This window comes from Ceratotherium simum, chromosome 8 (assembly GCF_057802395.1).
Source record: "Ceratotherium simum simum isolate JZ-2026a chromosome 8, ASM5780239v1, whole genome shotgun sequence".
Classification (NCBI taxonomy): Eukaryota; Metazoa; Chordata; class Mammalia; order Perissodactyla; family Rhinocerotidae; genus Ceratotherium; species Ceratotherium simum.
The window spans coordinates 53,845,466-53,870,921 of record NC_141907.1 but is presented as its reverse complement, the minus strand read 5'-3'; the positions used below and the strand labels follow the sequence as shown (position 1 = coordinate 53,870,921).

General features: G+C 32.3%; 1 protein-coding gene across 2 annotated transcripts in view; it reads left to right on the top strand.

Annotated features, from left to right (window-relative positions):
* UBA6 (ubiquitin like modifier activating enzyme 6) overlaps window positions 1-25,456 on the top strand; it is a 76,682-nt gene that overhangs the window by 36,178 nt on the left and 15,048 nt on the right. Inside the window, exons 10-23 of one of the 2 annotated variants that reach the window (XM_004419108.2) lie at window positions 2,109-2,212; window positions 3,529-3,591; window positions 4,642-4,718; window positions 5,293-5,359; window positions 10,972-11,115; window positions 12,473-12,540; window positions 13,285-13,363; window positions 14,465-14,545; window positions 18,050-18,127; window positions 19,660-19,841; window positions 21,148-21,253; window positions 22,977-23,066; window positions 23,157-23,237; window positions 23,975-24,103. In XM_004419108.2, the coding sequence (XP_004419165.2) occupies window positions 2,109-2,212; window positions 3,529-3,591; window positions 4,642-4,718; window positions 5,293-5,359; window positions 10,972-11,115; window positions 12,473-12,540; window positions 13,285-13,363; window positions 14,465-14,545; window positions 18,050-18,127; window positions 19,660-19,841; window positions 21,148-21,253; window positions 22,977-23,066; window positions 23,157-23,237; window positions 23,975-24,103 (1,349 nt within the window). The remainder of the gene's footprint in view (window positions 1-2,108; window positions 2,213-3,528; window positions 3,592-4,641; window positions 4,719-5,292; window positions 5,360-10,971; window positions 11,116-12,472; window positions 12,541-13,284; window positions 13,364-14,464; window positions 14,546-18,049; window positions 18,128-19,659; window positions 19,842-21,147; window positions 21,254-22,976; window positions 23,067-23,156; window positions 23,238-23,974; window positions 24,104-25,456) is intronic. The other variant, XM_087434394.1, reaches the window with a different exon arrangement.

Below are 25,456 nucleotides of genomic sequence, written 5' to 3'. Positions count from 1 at the left end.
GGCTGTTTATGAAACTTTTTATTTGTTAACATTTATTAATTGGCACTTACTGCTCAAAGGTAATTTTCTGTTATTTGAAAAATATTTTTAAATAGCTAAAATAATACATGCTTATTTTAAATATATATATGTATGTTCAAATAGAGTAAAAAATGAGTAAATTTCCCCCCCTCTCCAGAGGTAGCAGCAGCTAAGTTTGATGTTTACTGACTTTTTCTCTTTTTTTTTTTTATGTTTTTTTTTTTTTTTCTTTTTGTGATGAGGACCAGCCCTGAGCTAACATCCAATGCCAATCCTCCTCTTTTTTTGCTGAGGAAGACTGGCCTTGGGCTAACATCTGTGCCCATCTCCTCTACTTTATATGGGACACCGCCACAGCATGATTTAGCAAGGGGTGCATTGGTGCGCACCCAGGATCCGAACCGGCGAATCCCGGGCCACCGCAGTGGAGTGTGCGCACCAAACACTTGCGCCACTGGGCCAGCCCCTGACTTTTTCTCTTTACTTAGTATATAAGGCTTGTGGGAAGAAAGGCTTGCTGTTTATTTAATTTTTTAAATAAGCAAATGGTTCAAAAATAATAAAGGGTAAATGTTTATAGTGAAAAGTTTACTGCCCACCTGTGGCTCCCCCTCAGTTCTCACTTATCCACTGTTCTTATTTGTATGTCCTTCCAAGGTTTCCTTTTGCTTTTTTACATACAGGGCAACATATTATGCGTCATGTTGCCCTTGCATCATGTTGCCCTTTGCCTTTTCATTAAACAAAATATCTAGATTTTTTTACAGCGGTAATTGCAGAACATCCTTTTTGTTATTCTTTTACAACCATATAGTAGTTCATGCTATGAAGGAAAATGGTATGACAATATAATTTTAATTTGCATTTTACATGAGATTAAGTATCTTACGTTTATAGCGCTGTTTCTCCTTTAATGTGAATCAGCGATCCTTTGACCATTTTCCTGTTGAGTTATTGATCTTTTTTTTCTTTTGAGTTATAATTGATGTATGACATTATATCAGTTTCAGATTTACAACATAATGGTTCGCTATATGTTTGTATTGTGATATGATCACCACAATAAGTCTGGTTAACATCTATCACCACACGTCGTTATAATTTTTTTTCTTGTGATGAGAACTTTTAAGATCTACTCTCTTAGTAATTTTCGAATATGCAATACAGTATTATTAACTATAGTCACCATGCTGTACATTACATCCTTATGACTTACTTTTTATTCAAAGTTTGTACCTTTTGACCTCCTTCACCCTTCAACCCTGTTGAGTTGTTGATCATTTTCTTCACCATTCCTTGGAACTACTACTATGTAGGACATATTTGCCAGGGTTTTTATATGAGTTGCAAACATTTTTTCTAGTTGGGCATTTTTCTTTTGACTTTGCTTGTGATGGGTTTTTACTGTGCATTTTTTTTATATAGATATATAGTCAAATTTTTCATTTTTTTCCTCTGTAGCTTTTATTTTGAGTTATGATTAGAAAAGCCTTCTTCACTGCAAAGTTTTAAAGGATTTTTTTTCCTCCCATGCTTTTGTCTAATAATTTTTTTGGCATCTTTTTTGACATTTAAGATTTTATCCATTTGAAATAGATACTTTCTCAGATGGTTTCTTTCCCAAAAGATTTATTGAATGATCTTATCTTTTCCTCACTGGTTTGAGGTGCCACCTTAATTGTATCCCATGTGGGTCTATTTCTGAATTCTCTAATCTGTTCCGTTTGTCTGCCTGTCTATTCATGAGCCAGTACCACACTATATTAATTATTATTAATTGTATATAATTAGTATGAATAGGTTATTTTTTGAGACTTTATAAAATATTTTGATGTCTAATAATAAACACTTCTCATTATTTTCCCCTTCTGAGTTTTTTTGGCTATTTTTGTTAAAGTTCTAAAGTTCACCTTGGCAAAATAATCTGTCTAGCTCCCCACACTTCCCACCTCCATCCCCGAAAAGATTTATAATGGGATTTTCTTAATTTTGCAAAGTAGGGAAAATTAACATCCTTATGACAGTAAATCTTCAAATTTAAATACCTATATCATTATATAATGGTTTTCTTATTTTTTTTCTTTTAGTGGTATCACCATTTTCTTTTAGCATTGGTGATACTACAGAACTGGAACCTTATTTACATGGAGGCATAGCTGTCCAAGTTAAGACTCCTAAAACATTTTGCTTTGTAAGTATTTTTTTTCTGCTTAAAAAATATTTCTTTAGAGAAGAAGATGGCAGAAGAGAAAAAGTAATAAATAAATACTCAGTTAACCAAACAATTAATTTAAAGTCCAAACAGATTTTGTTTTTTAATTTGCACCCACTTTGATGGAAATTGCATCAGTCTAAGTAAATAAACTGGTATCCACGAAAAAATTTACAGCTAGAATACCATATGCATATACTTAAAGAGTTAATCATACTTCTTACAATTACTTTCTAAGACAAAAGATAAAACTAATATGTATTTGAAAGATTTAACAAACACTGAAATAGTGTATGTTTGTTTTATTATTCAATTATTTACATTTTTAAAGTAAAAGAATATTTCTTTTATTCATCATACTTGTTAATCCAGGTTTTTAAATTTTGATTTTTTAAATTTCAAGAAACAGTGTATATATTGGAAGGGTAAAATAATTCCTGTAAACTGGCATTGAAAGGAAAATGTAAGTATCTGAATAGAGAGAATGTGGAGGCTACTTGTATCAGGGAATAAGAAGTCTCCTGCTACTTAAATCCTTACGCCACTTCTCACTGTAGGCTGTCTAATACATCTCTGTTTTTTCTTGCAAGTTCTCAAGATTTTAACATGATTGCCTTTTCTTTTCCAGAGCTATTATTAACTCTAATCCTCTGCAAGGCTTTGTCCAAGCCAAAGTTAGAACAAAACAATAGATTAAAATACTACAGCTAGTCAAATCTGCCCCTACATTACTTTCTCTTGCCACTGTTCGAACTTTAGTTAGATAATTTACGCCTCAAGTAAATTTCAGATTGGGTGGGTGTTTGGGGTTTTTGGTGTTTTTGGAGGGGGGCATTGTTTGTTGGTTGAGTTTTTGTTTGTTCATTTTTTGGCCTTTGTGTATTCTTTTCTCCACATAGAAAATTTTAACTTTGAGTATTTATTCAAGTCTTGTCAGGCGTAACAATTCTAGATAACTTGACATCTGGAAAATATGGTAGCTTTTTGATTAAAACAATAAATTTTTTTCGAGTATACAAATGTTTTCACCAATTTTTCCCAAATTTTCTATATGGAGCAGTTTATTACATTTAATATTAAAGAAATAAAGTGTGGTAATAAGACAAGGAATAACAGGGGAAATGGTAGCTATTTTATATTTCAGTTAAAACATATTAGCCCAACCTTACTTATTTCAGACCTTTGGGAGAGATCCATTGCTTTTAGTGCTCTGACATATAACAGTGTATTTTGTCAAGTAATCACTCACTTGCTCTGAAGTAATACTTTGGGGGGGTTTTTGTTTTTTCTGTTAGGAACCATTGGAGAGACAGATAAAACACCCGAAGTGCCTTATTGCGGATTTTAGCAAACCTGAGGTAAATAAACACTTCATAGGTTTGAGAGAGGCAGCATAATCAGGGATGGGGATTAATAAGTGAAAAGTTAAAATGGAGTAACCATGTATATACTTTTCTGTCAGATTTTTTGTGTGTGTGTGAGGAAGATCGACCCTGAGCTAACATCCATTGCCAATCTTCCTCTTTTTGCTGAGGAAGATTAGCTCTGAGCTAACACCTGTGCCCATCTTCCTCTATTTTTTATATGGGATGCCACCACAGCATGGCTTGATGAGCGGTGCATAGATCCGCGCCCGGGATCAGAACCCAGGAACCTGGGCCACCGAAGCAGAGCACGTGAACTTAACCACTATGCCTCTGAGCCAGCCCCTACTTTTCTGTCAGAAATTTTTAATAAAGGTTGTATTCGCATATATAAAGTTGACACTTAAGGATTAAAAACAGGAATTTATATCGTGAAAAGTGTTAGAATAATAGGAAGAGCTTTTACTTTTATAATGATTTGCTAGCTTTGATGGTTAAAAGACTATTTCAATTATTTATGCAAAGGTGATCTTATTAAAAGATTTTCTGAACCCTGTAGAGTTTTATATAATACATATTTCTTTCAAAAAAACCTTGGAAGCATATATTCTATGTTTTTAAATCACTGGACATAATTTTGTGGCAGTGAATGTGTTTGTGATAAGGAAAGAATCATATTAACAGTTTCCAAATTTGTAAATGTTGGTAAGGAAACGGACTGGGTGATCTTATACGAATATTTTGTTGCTGTTGTTTAGTCGATATTACTCTTAAGTTTCTTGTGGATAACCTAGTAAAAAGTAGTCATACTACCTGGGATTGAAACTTGAATCTGTTGCTTAAATACGGCTTTATGGTCTTGAAGTCAAGTCATTGAACTTCTCTAACCCTCAGCTTCCTCATCTGTTAAATAGAGATAATGGTATTAACCTAATACATTTATTGTAAGGATTAAACTAAATAATGTTTTAAAAGCATTAGCACTCTGCCTGGTACATATTAAGCACTCAATAAATATTAACCAATTTTTAATGTTCTAAATAGGCACCTTTACAGATTCACACAGCTATGCTTGCCTTGGACCAGTTTCAGGAGAGCTATAGTCGCAAGCCAAATATTGGGTAATGTTCTTTGTTTAGAATAACTTTTTTCCTATTATAAGAGAAGTATTTCAGAAATTATAGATTAAAAATTTTTGAAAGTAACTAAGCCCATTATAATTGCAACACTATTAGAGACACCAAACTGGATAAACATTTATTCTGACCTTCTGGTCTTTTTTCTGGTGGGAGTGGAGAGATCAATTTAGAAAAATGGAATTATACTAAATAAGAATTTTCCCATTTTGAAGTCTTCAAAAGGTACAACTTCTTAAGACAAAAAATCTGAGAATTATTGAGTTATGAATCCATTATGTAATTTTTTACCTTCTAGTCTAAGTCAGTACTATTGCAAAAGGTTTTTGCCTGGTGTATTTAAAACTAAACCTTATTTATATACTGTCCTTAGGTGAGCATGATTTTGAAGTCATGTGTTTAATAAGCCTATTACCTTCAAGTCAATGAAGCACTTTGTGCTACCTGTTGAAAAAACTCTAGATTTTTTAAATATTTCTTAGATTTTAGTTTTGAATATGACCTACTGTTTATAGCAATTGAGAAAATTAAAACTGGCGTCCTTTGTTTTGAATCCTAGAGGGCAAAAAGATTCAGAAGAACTATTGAAACTAGCAACATCAATAAGTGAAACCTTGGAAGAGAAGGTGAATACTCAGAGTTATGACCATCAAAAGATTTGTAACATATAAATGTTCTATATATTGATATTCTCTTATCCTTCAAATCTTCACTTTCCTACTTATTGACTCTGTGACAGTAGGCAAGTTACTTGACTTCATTCTGGTTTAGTTTATAAATGTGTAAAATGGGGTTAACCTACTTCATAGGGTTGTTGTGAACATTATATGATTTAATTTTGTAAAGTACTTAGAACAGTATGTGGCATATAGTAATTACGACTTGCTGCTGCTGCTGCTATATTTTTAGTATTAGTATTATTCTTCTTTATTATTCTCTGACTTACAAAACAAAACTTGTTTTGTTAACCCACTAAAACTCACTATTTAAAGTTGTAAATTTTTTGTAAATTATCTCTTTCATACATTATATATTCATATCTCTCAATTCTGCATGTCATATTTGGGCATACTTACCTAGAGATGGTTTTTTTTTATGTTATGGTACCAGTGCCTGCCAGCCAACAGTTTCATTTTAGCAAATATCAAGATAGCAGTGTTTGTGCAATTATTTGAACATTTTATTGTTTTTGATCTTATTTTGTAAAAATGAGGGAGAAATGAAAGTCTTAATATTAGTAGTAAGAATAATATGATCTCATATTTTATATAATTAAAACAAAGGAAATAATAAATACTGAAAACAGTGAATCACTAGCCATAAATGAAAGACCTTTTATTGCATATTTAGTAGTTATAGAAAAGTATGAAAAGCTAGAAATAGATTGTTGAGGTCTATAATTAGAAGGAAGGACGTGATTAGGGTTTATTGAGATAAAACTAAAGTAAATTTCACCCTTTTTAGGTGTACAGTTAGTTACACAAAATTCTGTACACAATTAATTCAGCTGCACATGATGAACTCTTAAGTATACAGTCATGTATGTATCACTACAATCAACATACAAAACATTTCCATAATGCCAAAACATTCTCTCATGCTTCTTTATAATCATCTCCCTTTCCACCAACCAAACCATGGCAACCACTACAGTTTTGCCTTTTTCGGAATGTCATATAAATGGAATCATGCAGTATGTAGCCTTTTGAGTCTGGCTTCTTTTACTAAATATAGTGGATTTGAGTTTCATCCATGTCATTGCATATTCATTCCATTTTATTGCTGAGTAGTATTCCATTGCATAGATGTGGCACAGTTTGTTTGTCCCTGCACCAGTTGATGGGCATTTGGATTGTTTCCAGTTTGGGCAGTTATGAGTAAAGCTGCTACAAACATATACATACAGATTTTAGGGTGGACATATGTTTTCATTTCTCTTGGGTAGACATCTAGTAGTGTATTACAGAGTCATAGGTACAGATATGTGTCCCTTAACATCAGGGATATGTTCTGAGAAATGGTCATTAGGCGATTTCGTCATTGTACAAACATCATAGAGTGTACTTACACAAACCTAGATGGTATAGCCTACTATACCCCTAGGCTATAAGATACTAATCTTATGGGACCACCAACATATGTACAGTTCGTCTTTGACTGAAATGTCGTTATACAGTGCATGACTGTATATGTTTAATTTTATTAGAAACTGCCAAATTGTTTTGCAGAGTAGCCGTACCATTTGCAACTGAAATGTTTGAGAGTTTCAGTTGCTCTGCATTCTCTTCAGCACTTTGTATTATCTGATTTTAGCCATCTTAAAGTGTGCATATTGGTATCTCATTGTGGTTCTAATTTGCATTTCATTAATGGCTATGAATTTGAGTATGTTTTCACGTGCTTATTTGCCATTCATATCTCTTCTTTGATAAACTGTCTTTTCACATTTTTGCTTGTTTTTTAATTAGCTTGTCTTTTTGATTGAGAGAGTTCTTTACATGTTCTGCATATGAGTCCTTTATCAGATACATGTTTTACAAATATTCTTTTCCAGTCTCTGGATTGTCTTTTCATTTGCATTCATTACACTGTCTTTGAAGAGCAGAAGTTTTTAATTTTGATAAAGTTCAATTTATAATTTTTCTTTTTGTGGTTTATGTCTTTTTTTAACTCAAGATCACAAAGCTTTTCTCCAATGTTTTCTTCTAGAAGTTTTATATTTTTGTGAGTTCATTTTTGTATACCATGCGAAGTATAGATCAAGTGTCCATGACTATACATTTTGAATTTATTGTGTACAGTTTTGTACTTTTGTGAGTTCATTTTTTTACACCAGGTATAAATCAAGGTTAATTTTTTTGTAAATGAATATCCAGTAATTCTAGCCTATTTGTTGAAAAGACAGTTCTTTCCTTATTCAGGTTTCTTGGCATCTTTGTCAACAATTTATTGACCGCATAGGTGTAGAGCTATTTGTGAACTTGCCATTATCTTCTATTAGTTGTTTCTGCCGTTTTGCTAGTACTATCCTATCTTGATTACTGTAGCTTTATAGTAAGTCTCAAAATCAGGTTTGGTCTCTAGTATATTCCTCAGAAAGAACTTAGAATTATGATATTCCCTGAGTTCTTAAATGTTTTAAATTTTTTTGAAGCCCTTATACTTCAAAGGCAGCTTGGCTGGATGTAAAATTTTAGGCTCTTACCTTCTTTGGTGATATTTTGCTTTGTGTCTTATTGTTGAAAAATATGATGCCAGCTTAATTTTCTTACTCTTATGAGTAATCTGATCGTTTTGCCTTGAGTCCCTGTATATTTTTTCTTCTGTGTATTTTCATCCCTGAAATCTAATAGTTTTACCTGGTTATATCTCAGGGTTGATCATTCAGTCAGTTTTCCCAGGGTCACCATGAGCCCATTTTGATATGTAGATTCAGATTTTCTTTTATTTATTTATTTCTTCCCTTTTGGGGGATGTGGAATGGATTATTTTGCTTCTTAGTTATTAAATTTCAGATTCAAGGTGGGGTTTTTGTGTTTGTTTTCCCATATTTCCAAATGTTTGTTAAGGATATTTAATTCACTCAGTCAAATGTCCTCTGCCTTGTGATTATTTTAGAGGAGAAATTTTCAATAGCTAAAATGTTTTGATTCTAATTTTCTGTTTCCTTCTTATATTAACTTTGTATGGTGAACTGATTCTTCTGATTATTTTTTGGACAGAGTAAGGTTTTGGGTGCTGTTTTAGATTTCTACTTCTAGAACCCCTCTTCTCTCAGGATACTGAAAAGGAGTTTCTTCAGTGGATGATTTCTTTTGGTGGATAGGTGTTAATGTGTCTTGTGGATCTCTGTGATTTCTGCCAAATCCTTAACTTCCCTCTTACTTTGTCTTTAGCTTTGTCTGTCAAAGGATATCTCCCCCTTTCTATTTACATCATTATCTCCCAGAGAAGTTCTTTTGCCATAGTCACTGCTGAGATCTGCCAGATTTCATACCTGTATTCAAGATTTTTTGCACTGGGGCCGGCCCCGTGGCTTAGCGGTTAAGTGCGGGCGCTCCGTTAACGGGCGGCCCGGGTTCGGATCCCAGGCGTGCACCAATGCACTGCTTCTCCGGCCATGCTGAGGCCGCGTCCCACATAGAGCAACTAGAAGGATGTGCAGCTATGACATACAACTATCTACTGGGGCTTTGGGGGAAAAATAAACAAATAAAAAAATTTTTTTTAAAAAAAGATTTTTTGCACGTAGTGTGGGACTTTGTTTTCTCAGGATGATTTTGTCATCATTAGGCCTTTCATTCTCTTTTCTTTGGTCACACGCTTCCTGCTTTCTGCAGGTTTGCAGCAAGGTGAAGTCCAGAAATAGATCTGTTGGAGTTTTGTATTTATTTCTCTATTTACAGGTAATTTAAACTTTGTAATATTCTCTGTTTTCTGGTAGTGCTGAAGAGTCCTGCCACTGGTTTATTTCTCCTTTTGGATATGTATCTTTTTTTGGAGATTATGTAGGGAAATTCAGATTTAGGCCATCATCATTATCCTAGGGCAACCAAAAATACCCCAGATTTGCATATTTGTTTATTTATTAAAAAATAATAGAATCTTAGGAGATAGTGTAACCTAATGGTAAGAATAGAGCTTTGGAGTTGGACTTTTCAGGATCAGATCCTGGCCTCCCCACTTACTAGCTGTAAAACCTTGAGTAAGTTACTTAATCTTTCAAAGTTTCAGTTTTCTAATTTGTATGGTAGGAATTATATTTCCTAGAATTATTTTGAAGATTACATGAGGACTTAATATACAACTCACACAGTAGGTGCTCAATCAAATTGCCTGCTTTTATTAGCATCTCATCATTGTTTTTAATATTATCACTACCAACAAAGTCTCTGCGTTCAAAAATGACACAGCTTAAAATCATAATCTATCTGAATTGAGGTTAGTGCTAAATAGTTGAAAAATAATGAGGTACAGAAAATTGAAATGGAGTGGGTGGAATAGTGAATAGATAGTACCCTTTTTTTGTATCACAGATATCTTTGAGAATGTAATAAAATCTTTCCCTTTTCCCCCGAAATGCATAAGTACTGTTATTTTACAAGGATTTCAGGAGTATAAGATTAAGGTTACTGATGTTGAAAGAATAGGAAGAGAAAGAGAAGCCACAGCTCATGAAGAGATCTTTGTTACAAATAAGACATTGTGCTGAAACAATAGCTCCAAGATCCAGTTCTCCAATATTTCCTTAGAAATACTAATAAATCTTATTTTGAGAAATATCATTTCAGTTTTTAAGTATAATAATGAGAACTTTGTGATAATTGGCTCTTAGATTAGTATGCAAAGGTGCCATTACTCTTTTTTTTTAATTATTTTATTGAGGTCATAACACTGAAATTTCTGGTGTACATTATTATTTGTCAGTCATTACTCTTTTTTTTTTTTACTGCTTTTTTTTTTTTAAGGAAGATTGGTCCTGCACTAACATCTGTTGTCAATCTGCCTCTTTTTTTTATCTTTTTTCTCCCCAAAGCCCCAGTACATAGTTGTATATCATAGTTGTAGACTTGTAGCTCTTCTATATGGGACGCCACCTCAGCATGGCTTGATGAGCAGTGAGTAGCTCTGTGCCCAGGATCTGAACCAGTGAACCCCGGGCCACTGAAGTGGAACGCATCAACTTAACTACTACGCCACTGGGCCAGCCTCTGACTGCCTTTTTAAACAATGTTTTGTCTCATTGTTTTTCACACTTGCGCTTTTTATTTACCACTTCGAGCACAAACAGATAGTTCCTTATCATTTTTTATGGATCATTTTATTTTTATTTTCATTTACCTAGGTTCAAGGTTTTTCCATAGTTTTCATTAAAACATTTTTTTTTTAATCCTGGTATTTTTAAATATTGACTGACATCACAGAACTGTTCTTTAACAAAAAATGTAAATGGTAGATATTCCAGTTAATTCTAAGTGGTGCCCTAGTGTAACATACAGAGTCAAAAAGCGAAAATAGGCAAGTACTGGTAAAGAGAAATATTGCTTAAAGTAACTGTCATGCAACTGAGTCTTTTATTATGAATTGGGACTTTTTTAGGACTTAAAAACTAGTTGGTAAGAAAATTGAGTAGCTTTTTTAGAAGTTAAGCTATAATAATTCTCACATTGTCATTGAAATTTTGAGTGTCCTATGTGAATACTGTTAATATTACTGTCTTTCATGGCTTGTGTTTCAGCCTGAAATAAATGTTGACATTGTGCGTTGGCTCTCTTGGACTGCTCAAGGCTTTTTAGCCCCACTTGCTGCAGTAGTAGGAGGTGTTGCCAGCCAAGAAGTATTGAAAGCTGTGACAGGAAAGTTTTCTCCTTTGTGCCAGTGGGTTAGTTCTATATTTTAATAATTTTTTATATTTAAGGTTGAATTATCCACCCATACAATGAATGTCTGTTATGAATCATAATGTATGATTAATATATCATAAAAGCAACCTTAAAATGTTTTTTGATACCTGAGAGAGTTGCGATATGCCACCAGAACTTAGTTCTGTAATTGAAACTGAAACAAGATCATTTGTTGAGGCTATTGGGATATAATGCCGATTTGCATTCCAGGATGTAGTTTTTTCATTTGTGAAAGTGAGGAAATGAATTTTCTATCTTTATACTTAGTTTCCAGTACTGTTAGCTTAGCATTCATGGGCTCTCAGGACTCGAACTGTTCCATGAAATCATTTGTCATCATGAATCTTCAGATTCCCTTCCTAGATATAAACTTCTGAAGGTAAAAAGCATAGGGATGGTGTAAGTTTGAGAACTATATAAACATCAGAAGATGGAATGAAAACCTTCATTTTCTGTTACAAGAAGGAATAATTGGCAGAGGGTGGGTATCTAAGGACACTCTTCAGGTTCTTTCTCTTTGGAAACACTTTAAACATTTTGAATATAACATTTATCTTTTTTTAGGTTTTAAAAAATACCCACATAATGCTGTTTTGTTGCTGAATTATTTGGTTTATTTTAACACAGAGTACAAGTTCAGTTGTAAAAGTCTGGTTTAGATACAACTAAACAGCATGGGAAATATATGTTATTAGTATGGATTGTGTGGTGTTATAATTAAATAAGTAACCATTTGGACATGTTCAAATTTAGCCACATAAGTTACTTAAATGAAAACGAGAGTGAGACAGTTGTTTTTTTCATTAACTTGAAACTAATTCTGTTTGGTATTTTTAAAAATGCTGAAGTTGTGGCTTCCTAGATCATTTCCTCAGTAGTATATGTAGTTATAAATGACATATAATACACCCAAGCTGGAAAATAAATACAGACTAGGTACTTTCTTATCAAAAAGTAATCAAATTACTTATTCAAATGTAGCTGAAATTGAATGGGGCTTCCAGAGTTTTCAATGTAGTTATAAAAAATAGATTTGGAGGTGAAATTTCCTTTCGTTTATTAAAATTAGAATATATCATCTTTAAGATGGCTAAGTGACATAAATCAAATTGTATCTTTTAACAGTTCCTTCAGGTTTAACCATTGTTTTAATGAAAGAATATAGATTATATATTGTATTAAAAAATTATATTTTTAAATCTATGATTTTACTCTGAATTGGCATTTTTGTCATTGTTTTCCTTAATGATTATTAAATAACTACAAAAGAACTACTTTTTCTAGCAATTTAAGTTTTATACATAATAAGTTGTGTTTTTACTTTCTATTTTTCAGTTATACATTGAAGCAGAAGATATTGTTGAATCCCTAGGCAAACCTGAACAAAAAGAATTTCTCCCACGGTAAGACTGAAATTTCTGTTGCTTTTTTCCTTCGTTGTATGTTTATAAGAGGCAACTAGATTAAAAGAGTTTTTGTCTAAACATGCATTTGTTTTAGATAATCTTTTCTCCTAAGTCTTTTAATTCTGGAATCATTTCTTCTCTACTTAGAGGTTAAGTGTCATAATAATGCCATCTCTCTTGACCACTTTATAAATAATGAATATAAAATTTTGAATTGTATATCATGAGGATAGCATTCAAAATACCATTCTGATGTTAGATGAAAACTTTTGCTATAAAATACTATATTAGTCACTCTTCACCTTTTTGGGTCAAAAATCTCTTTGAGAATCTGATAAAAGCTTATGGATAGAGAATCTTAAAATCTTATGGATTCATTCTTCTCAAAATACACATAACCCAAAGTTCTGCCTTTAATTTAAGTGAGTTAACAACTCCAAAGCCCATCTGTAGACTACTCTTAAGAATCTTTATTAAAAATCCCTGCCTTAGAAAATTGTTTTGTCTAGATAAACTAAAGTCACCTTCACTTAAGTCACTTGGACTTAGGATATTAAGTCAAATGGAAAAAGGAAAAACTGATTTCTTTATGGAGTCTCTTCTCTTTCTCTTTATCTATTGGAGGAAACTCTTAAAGAGTATTCTAAGTACAAAATTAAATTGGTATTAACAATAATGAAACTAATCTTAATAATTTTTTTTATGCCTTTCTGTTTTCTTGGTATGTGTTATTTTCTTCAGAGGAGATAGATATGATGCCTTACGAGCCTGTATTGGAGACACTTTGTGTCAGAAGCTACAAAATTTGAGTATCTTCTTAGTAAGTATGAATAATGATGAGAATAAATAGTACATTCAGACTGCTATTGTGTATCATCAAGTTAATTTATTAAAACAAATTTAATTCTAAGTAAGTATAGTTCCTAACATAGTAGACATTCAGTAAATTTTAAAACAGGAGTTTGCAAACTATGGCCAACAGGCCAAATCCATCCTGTTGCCTGTTGTTGTAAATAAAGTTTCACTGGAACACAGCCCAGCCCATTTATTTCTGTATTGTGTATGGCTTCTTTCATGCTATAATAGTGGTGTTGATGAGTTGTGACACAGATTATATGGCCTACAAAACTGACAATATTTATTGTCTGGCCTTTTACAGAAAAAGTTTACCAACCCCTAGTTTAAAGAATTAATACATTTAAAATTAAAATACAAATGGAATAGTTTTGAGAACATCAAATGATTTTCTAGAAATATGTTAAAAATTGGTTATTTTTTTCTTACCAAATGAAGCAATATGTAGGTGGATTTGGCTTTCTTAAATATCTTAGTGCATTGGTAGGGAAGCGCTCCCTAATAACATAAAACTCCTTTTCCTGCCACTTATTTTTTTTTTATTATTATAATCAGTCATGAAAATATTGCTGATTTTTAGTAATCATTTTTAAAATAATGTTTTGAAAATCATCAGCCATTGCTGAGCTTTTATGTGCATGGGGAATCTAGAACTCTTAGAATAGTTATAGCCATCAAATGAGTTTTGAAAATTGTCTGTAAACAAGAAATCTTTTTCATTAAAATGTTGCACTCATGTTTTGTGCAGTTTGTTTCTAATATAAAAAATGAGCTTAATGTTTGGCTTTTGTTTGGAGTTTTAAAATGTCTTCTGTTTAAAGGAATTGTAAATAATATGCTTTTCCTTATTTGGTTTATACTTTTTTTTTTTTTCTTTAACTGAGACTTATAATGGCATCATAAACCAGTTAAATATTTTAAAGTAAAATGAGTCACAGTGTTCAAATTATTTTAAAACTATGTATTTATTATAACTTAGCATTTGAAGAAAGTTAAGAAGAAATTGCTCTTTAGTAGAAGTTCTAATTTTATTTAATCTGATACATTTCATTTTTCTTCTTCATAGGTAGGATGTGGAGCTATAGGCTGTGAAATGTTAAAAAATTTTGCTCTACTTGGTGTTGGCACAAGCAAAGAGAAGGGAATGGTAAGATGTAAATCATTGAGAGTTAAGTTTATATTTCTGTTGCTGCCCATTTTTGAACTGTATTTGACTGCATAGATCTGAAATACAGATTTTTGAGGATAGAGCATTAAGCTAGAAATTGGAAAATTCTGATTCTACTCTGACCACTTTTCAAAAGTTATGTGACATTGTGGCAACTTACTTTAATTCTCTGCTCCCCATTTTCTTTCTCTAATACTGTGAAAATATACTATATTATCTCATACTGTACTACGTATCTCATAACGTAATTGTGCAGATCAAATGTGAAAGGGCTGTGCAAACTATAAAGCAAATTAATGTTCTTGTTATTATTTCAGTTAGATAGTACTTACTAATTATTAAATAAATCTTAAAGATGGGAGAAGCTAACATTAAAAAGTTGCAGAGTACTCAGATATAGTTAGAATTGGTGATTATCAAAAGAAGAGGGAATACTATGAACTTCGATGTACAGTTCATATTCTTAAGACTATAAATGTGAGTTAATTGGGAAGCAATGCCATGTGTTTAAATAAAAATATATTTCACTGGTGCTGTTTTGCCTTTAAGATGTAAACTAGCTTCCCAGAGTAGTGATTTATCATGATGACTAACAATGAGTAATTAAATGTGTTAAGTTTATATAATAGCTCACATTTTATGGTTTGTTAAACTTGGCTTATTATTCCATTTAAAAAGGGTATTCATTACTCTCAGTTACAGGCAGATGCTCTACATTTATATTATTCCTGGCCAGCATTTCCTGAATTGTGTTCCACAAACCACTGTTAGTTGAGGTGGTTTTAAAAGATATTTCTAAAAAGAAAAAATCCTTGGTTACATAAGTTTGGGAATCACCTGAATACAGTCATGCCTCACTTAACGATGGGGATACATTCTAAGTGTCGTTAGGAGATTTTGTCGTTGTGCGAACATTATAGTTTCTGCTTACACAAACCTACATGGTATAGCCTACTACACACCTAGGCTATATGGTACTAATCTTATGGGACGACCGTTGTATATGCGGTCCATTGTTGACCGAAACGTTATGCAACTCATGACTATACTTTAACTCCTTAGACATTCACAATACATATCAACATGTAAAGGTCGGGAATAGAACTATAGTAAACAAACCTACTGACTTCAGGTAACAAAGCAAGGTAAAATAATGTGAACAGATATCTATCCTACTACAAACACATAGACGTCTTGTATACATTTTTTTTTTTAAGTGTTTACGTATGTAGCCAAACTAACTAGAAAGAAGGAAAGAGAAATCCCCAGGTTCTGGGAACCAAGAGAGAAATTAATTCCTGAGCTAAAAGCTGGGATGAATCACAAGTATTTCTATCTTGAACATATGTCCAAAACATTAAATAGAAGGGAAGTTACTCGTGAGAAATTGAAGCTCAGAGCATACACTGGTGTATGGGGTCCCAAATTACATCATATAAAGAATTCACACAGAGAAATGAATATAACAGACTTACGATAATTGAGACCTCCAGAGCTCTAACTAAAACAAATGCAAAACTGCATCATGGTGATACTTACTTACCCAGAGTATGCAGGACTATGCAGAAAAATCAACATCCATTCAAGACAATTCACAATTAAAAATGACAGTCCACTAGAAAAAAGTACCACCTGGAAGAAGAATCATCCAAGGAAAATAGAATAATTAGCCCTCTAAAAACTATAAATAAAAGGAGTGCTACAGAAAATAGAGCAAACAAACTTTAAAATAATATTAAAAATGACCAAAGATATAGAAAGAGGAATAGAAATATGAGGGGGAAAAGGCACTGAAATTTTTATAAAAAGTGAAGTAAGAATTTCAGTATATTCCAAGGATAATGACAAAAGTTTCCAGAGTTGAAGAGATAAGTGTGTTCAGATTGAAAAGGTAAACTAGTCCCCAAGCAAATCAAAGGCAAAGATAAAAAGAGAGATTACCTAATAGACTTCTCATCAGCAAGAAATGCACATGTGAAGATAGGGAAGCATATCTTCATAGTGCAAGAGCAAATTACTATCAACGTAGATTTCCTTACTCAGTTAAATTATCTTTCAAGAGAAGTAAAGATATCTGACAAGTAAAATGATGAAAAATTAGCACTTCTTGGTTCTAACTGAAAGAACCATTAGATAATGTGGGCAATACGTAAAGTAAGTAGAAGTAGAAGCTTTTGTCAACATTATTAGATTTAAATAAGCATTGATTCTTAAAACATAATTAAAATATTGTCTGATTTGGGAGTGTGATGATTAAAAATAAGTAACATGTTCATTGATATCATGGAAAGTAGAAGAAAGAGTTCAAATATCCTCTAATTGTTGAGGAGGAAGATAGAGATTTTAATTAATTTTGGATCTTAAGTCACATGTGCGTGTTAAAATTTTGAGTACAACCACATAAAAATAGATGTTTAACTTCTAAACCAGTTCAGTTAGAGGGAGGAAGAGATTGGAATCAAGAAAACTTGATCAATCCAGTAGAAGACCAAAAAAAAGGGAGATGATAAAAAGTTTGGTTGGGGTGTATGGAAGAAAAAGTCTTATATTAGTAATCACAGTAATTGTATATTGATTAAGCTTTTTGTTAAAAGACATTTTGTTTGGCTTTTTTTTTTTTTTTTTTGTATTTAAAAGAGACACCCTCTAACACATAATTACATAGAAACGTTGAAAACAAAAGAAATCAGGGAAATACCAGCTAAAAGAAAATGAATATGTCTGTGACCACCAGTCAACATCTAACAACTGGAACACACTAAGAAATACTACTCCTGGTCAAATCTTGTTTATAAATACTAGCTTAAGTGACAAATACATTATGAATACTTTTCAGATTATCTTGGGTCTGTTTACTTTCATCTTGCATCCTTTAAAATGAGGATCTGCATTAAAGGCCAGATTGCAACTATTTTAGGCTTGGCAGACCATAAGTCTCGTTCACAACTACTCAGCTCTGCCATTTTAACGTGAAAACAGCCATAGACATAACTAAACAGTGTGACAGTGTTCCATAAAACTTTATTTACAAAAACAGGCTGCCTGCCTGCACTGTAGTTTGTAGACCTCTGCTTTAGCAAGAGTTCCTTTCAAATTGAAACATGCAAGCCTCGTTTCCAAATTAGTTGAGATTGGGAATAAATATAAATTTAGAAAGAAGAGCTAGCTCCTCTGTAGGTAATTCATTACATGTTTATGATATGTGATAGTGATGTTTTAACCTCTATTTTGTTATAATTAGAAAAAGTTTTGGTTTGCTTCAGCTATAAGATATGTTCTTATGCTAAACATTAATTATAATTAAGTATAAGTATAAAAAGTGTAGTATTGGTTACCATTTTGAATATTTGTATTCTTATAACCTTTACCAGCCAAAATAATTTAGAATAACTTGTGGGAGTTATTTTAGTCATCCTGAGAAAAGCAAAATAGATTTAATTTATATGTTATGTAATTTCAGCTGTTTTCTTTTCGTGATATCAGGTTACAGTTACAGACCCTGACTTGATAGAAAAATCCAACTTGAATAGACAGTTCTTATTTCGTCCTCATCACATACAGGTGTGTTGCTATTCTGTTTCAAATTTAAATCATCAATTGTGTGATACAAAAAAGAAGAGAGTTTTCTTTTTTATAAGTAGAAAATGGTGCTTAAACAAGCATGGTATGTTCTTTATTTTATTAGAATCTCTCAATTATCAAATAATGGGAATGACAATAGGGAAAAATATAAATTATTTTTAATGTAAAAATGGATATTTGTGTTGATTTTGGATATTAAAATCTGAGTTGTGAATCATGGGCAGTATTTTTTCGTTTTGTAGTCACCAAAGTGTGTCTACATACTTAATTTTACAAACTAAAGATAGATATAGAAATAGGTTTCCTAATTTGAAATTTTAATAGATCACAAATTTGGCACTTTTTCTTTTTGACCTTTAGTGCAAAATGGGTAACATTTAGCACTTAGAATTTTGTGCTCTTTTGATCTTTTTTGACTATTTAGCATCCCTTTTTACTGTAAAATAATGCTTGTTGTCAATCTTTTTTATAGAGAGCAAATTATTTGTCAGGAAAAGAAGCAGTTTAGTCAGTCAAACAAATTTGCTTTTACTTTAGAAGTGTTTTTTCACTTTATTTTTCAACAGCTTATTCATTATCTTAGTAAACTAAGCTTAAGAATGTCATGAAGAGAAAAGTAACTAAAGCAGGTGGCATAGTTAACCTAATTGCCTCACTTATCCAAATATAAAGAACTAAGTAACAGGGTCTCTTATGAACTAAAATATATGTCACAAAATTCATTCACTTAACTTTGCACATTTTATTTATACAAAAACTATAAAGGCCTGTTTATTCTTAGTTTACGGAGTTCTAACAAAGTTTGTGCTTTGTATATACACTAACAGCGCTGAGAAGTAAAAATTTGTCAGCCTAGCAATGTGAGAAGAGACAGAAATACCACTAAAACTAGATGCTTGAATTCAAACAGAATGGTCTATAGATATTTAGTGTCAGAGCCAGTATTCCCAAATGAACTTTGATAACACTAATGATTTAATAATGATCACTTAATCTTTAAGTGCATTATATTTAGGATATCCTTTTTTATAAACTGAAACATATATAATAATTTTTAAAATATTTCCATCCAGTAATAGTAATATTTTTAAAAGATTTCAGTACCAAAGCATTAGATTCCCATACCTGTTAAGAGCTCATTTTCTGCAAAATTTGGATTTCTAATATTTTCACTGAATGTGTTCTCTTTTTTTTGTAGGCACTTATCCAATTCAAACCTCATTACTGGGGAAAAAATGTACTTTTAATTGGACTTTTAAGTAATATTTTAAGAACTTTAAAGCACTTATCTGTAAAATAGGGGTTGTTTTATTAATAATGTGCAAATTATTCCAACTAGTATGCATTACTAAATGTAGTGTGACTACAGTGAATATAATTTCCACAAATTAAAAATGAAAATTGGTCTCATTATTCTCACCTCATACATATATTACAGTGGTAAGAATGTGTAGGTTCAGTCATAGCCTATCTTTAACATTTATTTCTTCTCTTTTTATTTATTTGTTTAGAAACCTAAAAGCTATACTGCTGCTGATGCAACCCTGAAAATAAATCCTCAATTAAAGATAGATGCACACTTGAACAAAGTATGTCCAGCCACTGAGGCTATTTACAGTGATGAGTTCTATACTAGACAAGATATAATTATTACAGCATTAGATAATGTGGAAGCTAGGAGATATGTTGACAGGTATGTTCTTAAAATTCAGGTTCATAAAGAATTGCCTTGTTTTCACTTCTCTCACACCTGTTGAAAAGTTACCAGATTTTCTGATTATTCTTTGTGTTGCTATTATAGTACTTCTCAAACCCAAACCCTTTGATGATTTCTCATTATACCTAGAATAAAATTCAAGATCTTTAACATAGCCTAAATGTTTTTAATAGGGTATTTGCCTCCTGTCCACCACCCCAGTTTAAAATTTACCCATTCCCCCCTGGCTCCCTTTATTCCAGCTACACTTATTCCTTCTTTCAGTTCTTAGAGGGCATCCAGCATTTTTTTTTACCTCAGGGACTTGCACATACTCTCCTTCAGCCTCAGGAAGTTACATTTATCTTGTTCCAAAACTCTGAGCCCCAAATTTACCTACTTACTCTTTTACTTACTTAAGTTTTTTTCCTCATCCTTTCAGTTTCAGCCTAAATGTCTTTCTTCAAACAGACTTTCTTTAACCCCCAAATTCTAAATTAGACTCTTTTATGGTAATCTTTCATAGCACTCTGTACTTTTTCCTTCATAGCACTTATTTTTATTGATAGACGTATACATATTTATTTCATATTTGTTTCCTCACTAAATCATTTATTTAGGGACCATTTATTTTTCCCATCACTGTAGCCTCAGTGCCCAACCCATGATGTCATTCAGTAAATAGCTGTTAAGTAGATGAATGAATGACTATAATGTGTATACCTTACAAAATCTTTGTTACAACTTTATATGACTCTTTAATATTAGGGTGCTAGAGCAGATGTATTAACAGAAGAAAATTTGCCACTTGAGAGTATAGTGGAAAGTTTGTAATCTTGGGCAGAGGAAGATAAAAAAAACTTTAAGAAATTAACATGTGTAGAAAATATAGGTGTTGTAAGTATTGATGAAGAAGGTATATTGTTTGGATAAAGAAAACGTTAAGAAGATACGGTGGGATAGAACTTATAGTCAGAAAATAACCAAAGAAGAAATAGGAAACAAGAGAAGAAAGGGTAACACAGTTAAGAGTTAACCTAGCAGAAAACAAGTTGAAGCCCCAAATTTGATACTAGTAGTAGAAGGTAAAGACAAAGATTATTAGGTTGAGCAACAAAATTTATGGGGGGAAGAGGATGGAAATGATGAATGGATTGTTTAGTAGTAATGTACCTCTTTCCTAAAATATTACATTCAAGGAGTGATCAGTGTGTGAAATGGTCAATAGAAAGTGGTAGGACGTCCTCTGCTTACATTGTTATTGCTCATTTTTATGTTTGTTATGTGTTATCTTTTCAAATAGTCGTTGCTTAGCCAATCTACGGCCCCTCTTAGATTCTGGAACAATGGGCACTAAGGGACACACTGAAGTTATTGTACCTCATTTGACTGAATCCTATAATAGTCATGTAAGTGAACCAGTTTTTTGAAGTAAATGTCTCTCTTCTTTATATCTCATAATTTTTTTGTCTTCATCAGTCAACAAATTTGATTCAACTTTCCTAATCCTTCTATTTTTGATCTGCCAATGATGTCCATACATGTGTGCGTGTACAGTTTTAAAAATATAGCTAAACTTATTTTTTTAATCATCAAAATTTTGTTTCTGGTCTTTCTGGAGTCTTATTCTTGTGTTTACTATTTATTTCTCAGAGCTGCTTGGTTAGTTTTCTAACCACCTTTCAACTGATGACCTACCCAAAATCTTACTGAAGAATCAGTTTCTCCATAGGAGGGACCAAGCTGTCTATCTATATACATATATTGTGTATAAATGATATAGATATAAATTTTTTTTAAACCCCCACAAGTAATTTTGAAGTACTGCCAAGGTTGAAAACCTCTGACCTAGGAAATAATTGTAGGCTTTAGGATTTACAAAAAGATAAACCAAGTTGTAAAGTTGACAGAAGAATATTTTTGTATAAGTGTAAATATTCCTTTATTTTAATGGATATGTTTGATTTAGTAAAATTTTTTAATTTTTTTAAATGTTTTCCCACTTATACTCTCAAGAAATCAGAAATTTATATAATAAAAACATTATAGTAGGCAAAATTGATAATTTTAATTTGAAGGAAATTAAATGGAGAAAAATCATGATATACTGGGTGTCATATTGGAAGATTTTCAAAGTAGGGAATGTTATAAAATTCTAAAAGTTCCCTTGATTCTGTCATTCTACTACATCTTTCCCAAACTTTCTCCTATGTTCTCTGACTTCATACTCAGAAACCAGAATTTAATACTCTTCTGGCTTTCCACTTTGGCTTATAAAATATTTCATGGTATTTCATAGATCAACAAACTAAAATATAAATCTCTAAGTGAAAAGAGACAAAGTGAGTCATTTTAGATTGGGTAAACCAAGAAACCTAGGCCAAATGTACCCTATAATAGAACATGAATTTCTTCAGTGGTACTTTTTCACATGAGACAACATAGGCATTTGCCATTTATTTAATACAAATTTTCTGCAAAAAACAAAGCATCAAGGATATAACCATTCTCCCCAGTTTTTTCCTCCATGGAGAAATTCATGATATCTGAGCACTATATTGGGGATTCTTGAATTTCTTTTCAAAGTAGGGAGTTTTATAAAGTTTTAAATATTACCTTAATTCTTCGAGTAAAAAAATGAATTACATATGGTGATCTGCCATAAGTACTACATGGTACCAAATGAGTGCTCAGATAAGTGATAACAAAATTCATGTTTGTTATTACATTGCTATTAACAAATAGGTTAAGTGTCAAAAGAATCAACTTTTCCTCTTATTCCCTAGGAGAAAGAAGACATAAAAATGTTGGATTTATTGTTTTTGAATTTATTTTTTAATGGCCTTAAAATGTTCAAATAAATTCAGTCAGTAAGAAAATCATCATTTGGGGCCGGCCTGGTGGTGTACTGGTTAAGTTCATGCACTCCGCTTCGGTGGTCTGGGGTTCGCGGGTTTGGATCCTGGGCACAGACCTACACACTGCTTGTCAAACCATGCTGTGGTGGCGTCCCATATACAAAATAGAGGAAGATTGGCACAGATGTTAGCTCAAGGACAGTCTTCCTCACCATAAAAAAAAAAAATCATCATTGCTTCTCTTAACTATCTATTGTCATATTTTGTAAACTAGCGGGATCCCCCAGAAGAGGAAATACCGTTTTGTACTCTCAAATCCTTTCCAGCTGCTATCGAGCATACTATACAATGGGCAAGAGATAAGGTAATAAAGATCTTTTATCAAGGAATTTTTCTTTGAAGTAGAAAAGAAGATATTTCCAACTTTAACCTTTTTTCCTCTTTTCTCTTACAGTTTGAAAGTTCCTTTTCCCACAAGCCTTCATTGTTTAACAAATTTTGGCAAACCTATCCATCTGCGGAAGAAGTCTTACAGGTACAAATCAATACATTTTAATACAAACTTAACACTGTCAGTGTAATCTTATTTTCAAGTTGCCTACAAATGGTTTATTTTAGCTCCTTAAGGAGAGATTATAACATTTTTATTGTCCGTAGTAATTACATGAGCAATCTTGAAATTAGCAGATCACAAATGACTTTTTTTTTTTAGTTTGGTAGAACTATATGGAATTGCCAATATTTGACCATGTTTGATGCAAAAAAACAGCAATTCATATGATTCAGCCTAATAAGAGAGCTACAGATAGTAAAACGACTTAATCTCTTTGAGTTCTAGTGAAAATTTCATACGTGGACAGTAATCTCTCAGACTTAATACTCTCATGGTGAGGGCACCTTCAAAGATGTTTTCCTCCTTTCCTTTAATCCTCTACTAAAAATGCCAACTTTTTAGTATAAAATATTATTCATAGCACTTCATATGTAAGTACGTGTATAGTACTAAGAACTTACAGCTTGCAAGACATGAGGATAACTTGTGAGATAAACTTTAGAGTTAAAATTTCGTGTGCTATCTTTTCCTGTTCTCCTTCCAAAAAAGAAAAGAAAGAGGGAGAGGAGAAAGGAAAGTACAAGGATTTCAAGGTGAAAAAAATGAAATCATAAGACACATGAGCTGGCAGTTCATACTTTGGCTAATACTTCCTGGGAATGTGTGTGTGTTTAGTTGGAAATGTATTCATTTTGTTTTGTTGTTTTCTCTCATTCTAGAAGATACAAACTGGACACAGTTTAGAAGGCTGTTTTCAAGTTATTAAGTTACTTAGCAGAAGACCTAGAAATTGGTCCCAGTGTGTAGAATTAGCAAGATTAAAGTTTGAAAAATATTTTAACCATAAGGTAAGTAGGCATTATAAAACATTAAGAAAAGGTCTGACTTGGCTCGTTTAATTACTACCAAATTAATTCCATTAATGTGAAATATTTACTCTATCTTTGGGGACTCTTTTCAGAAATAAATAGTAAGACAAGTGAGAACAAGTGCTGGGCACACAACTAATTTCTCCTTGGATGTTATTGATTAAAGAATGCACTTGCACTCCACCCACTGAGTTGTTAGTTATGTATTTAACTGATCCTTGTCTTTCTGTGTGCAAAATTGGGTTTTAGATAGAGGTTCCATGTAGAGAATAAGGAATACATTTCATCAGTAGTCTGAAAGAAACTTGTTCAGAGTAAAGCAAGAGACTGAGAAAATAGAGATAATTCAGTCACAAATTTTTTTGGAAATTTTCCTTCGCCACCTGTATCTGATAATTGCACTTTGTGTCTATTTCCTCGTTTGTAAAATGGGGATAATAATTTGGTACCTAATTCATAGGGCAGTGGTGAGGGTCAAGTGAGTTAATACTTGTAAAGCATTAGAACAAAACCTGGCTCATAAATGCTCACTAAATATTACTCTTAGCTTCCATTACTTAAAGTTGCTAGAATGTGTCCTGCACTCTCTTTAGTCTCCCTCTCTTTAAGCTCGTACCTATTGGAATATAAAGTAAGTTCATCTTTTTAAAAACATCTTTTGATTACAGTTATCCTTGCTTTTCACTTCCTTCTTGACTCTGCCTCTTGGAAAAGTGGTCTGTACTCAGCTGCTGCCATTTCCCCTTCCAGTAAATGTGTCTTCTTTCCCCATTGCTGTTCAAATTATTCTTACCAAGATTATCAATGACCTTGTGTTTCAAAATCTAAAGAACTCCTTTCGTCCTTATCTTCTGTAGGTTTTTATTATGGAAAAACTCAACCATAGAAATGTAAAGAAAATAGTATAATGAACTCCCCTGTAATCCTCATGTACCTGTCACTCAGGTTTAACAATTATCAACTCCTAGATTATCTTGTTTTCATCTATAAACCCACCCAATATACTCTCCCCTAGATGATTTGAAGCAAATCTCAAACATCATATCATTTCAAAATATAAAGTGCTGTGTATTTTTACTGGTTTCATTTTTGTTTTAAGAATTAGCTCTTTGAAAGGAGCAGAATAATTTGTAAGATATGCCACCATTTGTGTAAAAAGGGATGAAATCATCTGTATTCGTGTTTGCTGTCGATGCCAAAAAAAAAAACTATAAGAGTTGATGAAGAATAACAATACAAGATATTCCAGGTACAGGGGGCAGTGACAGGAGAATGAACAGATGGAGTACAAGAGTAGCTGGGAGACTTCACTGTATATCTTTTTATGCATTT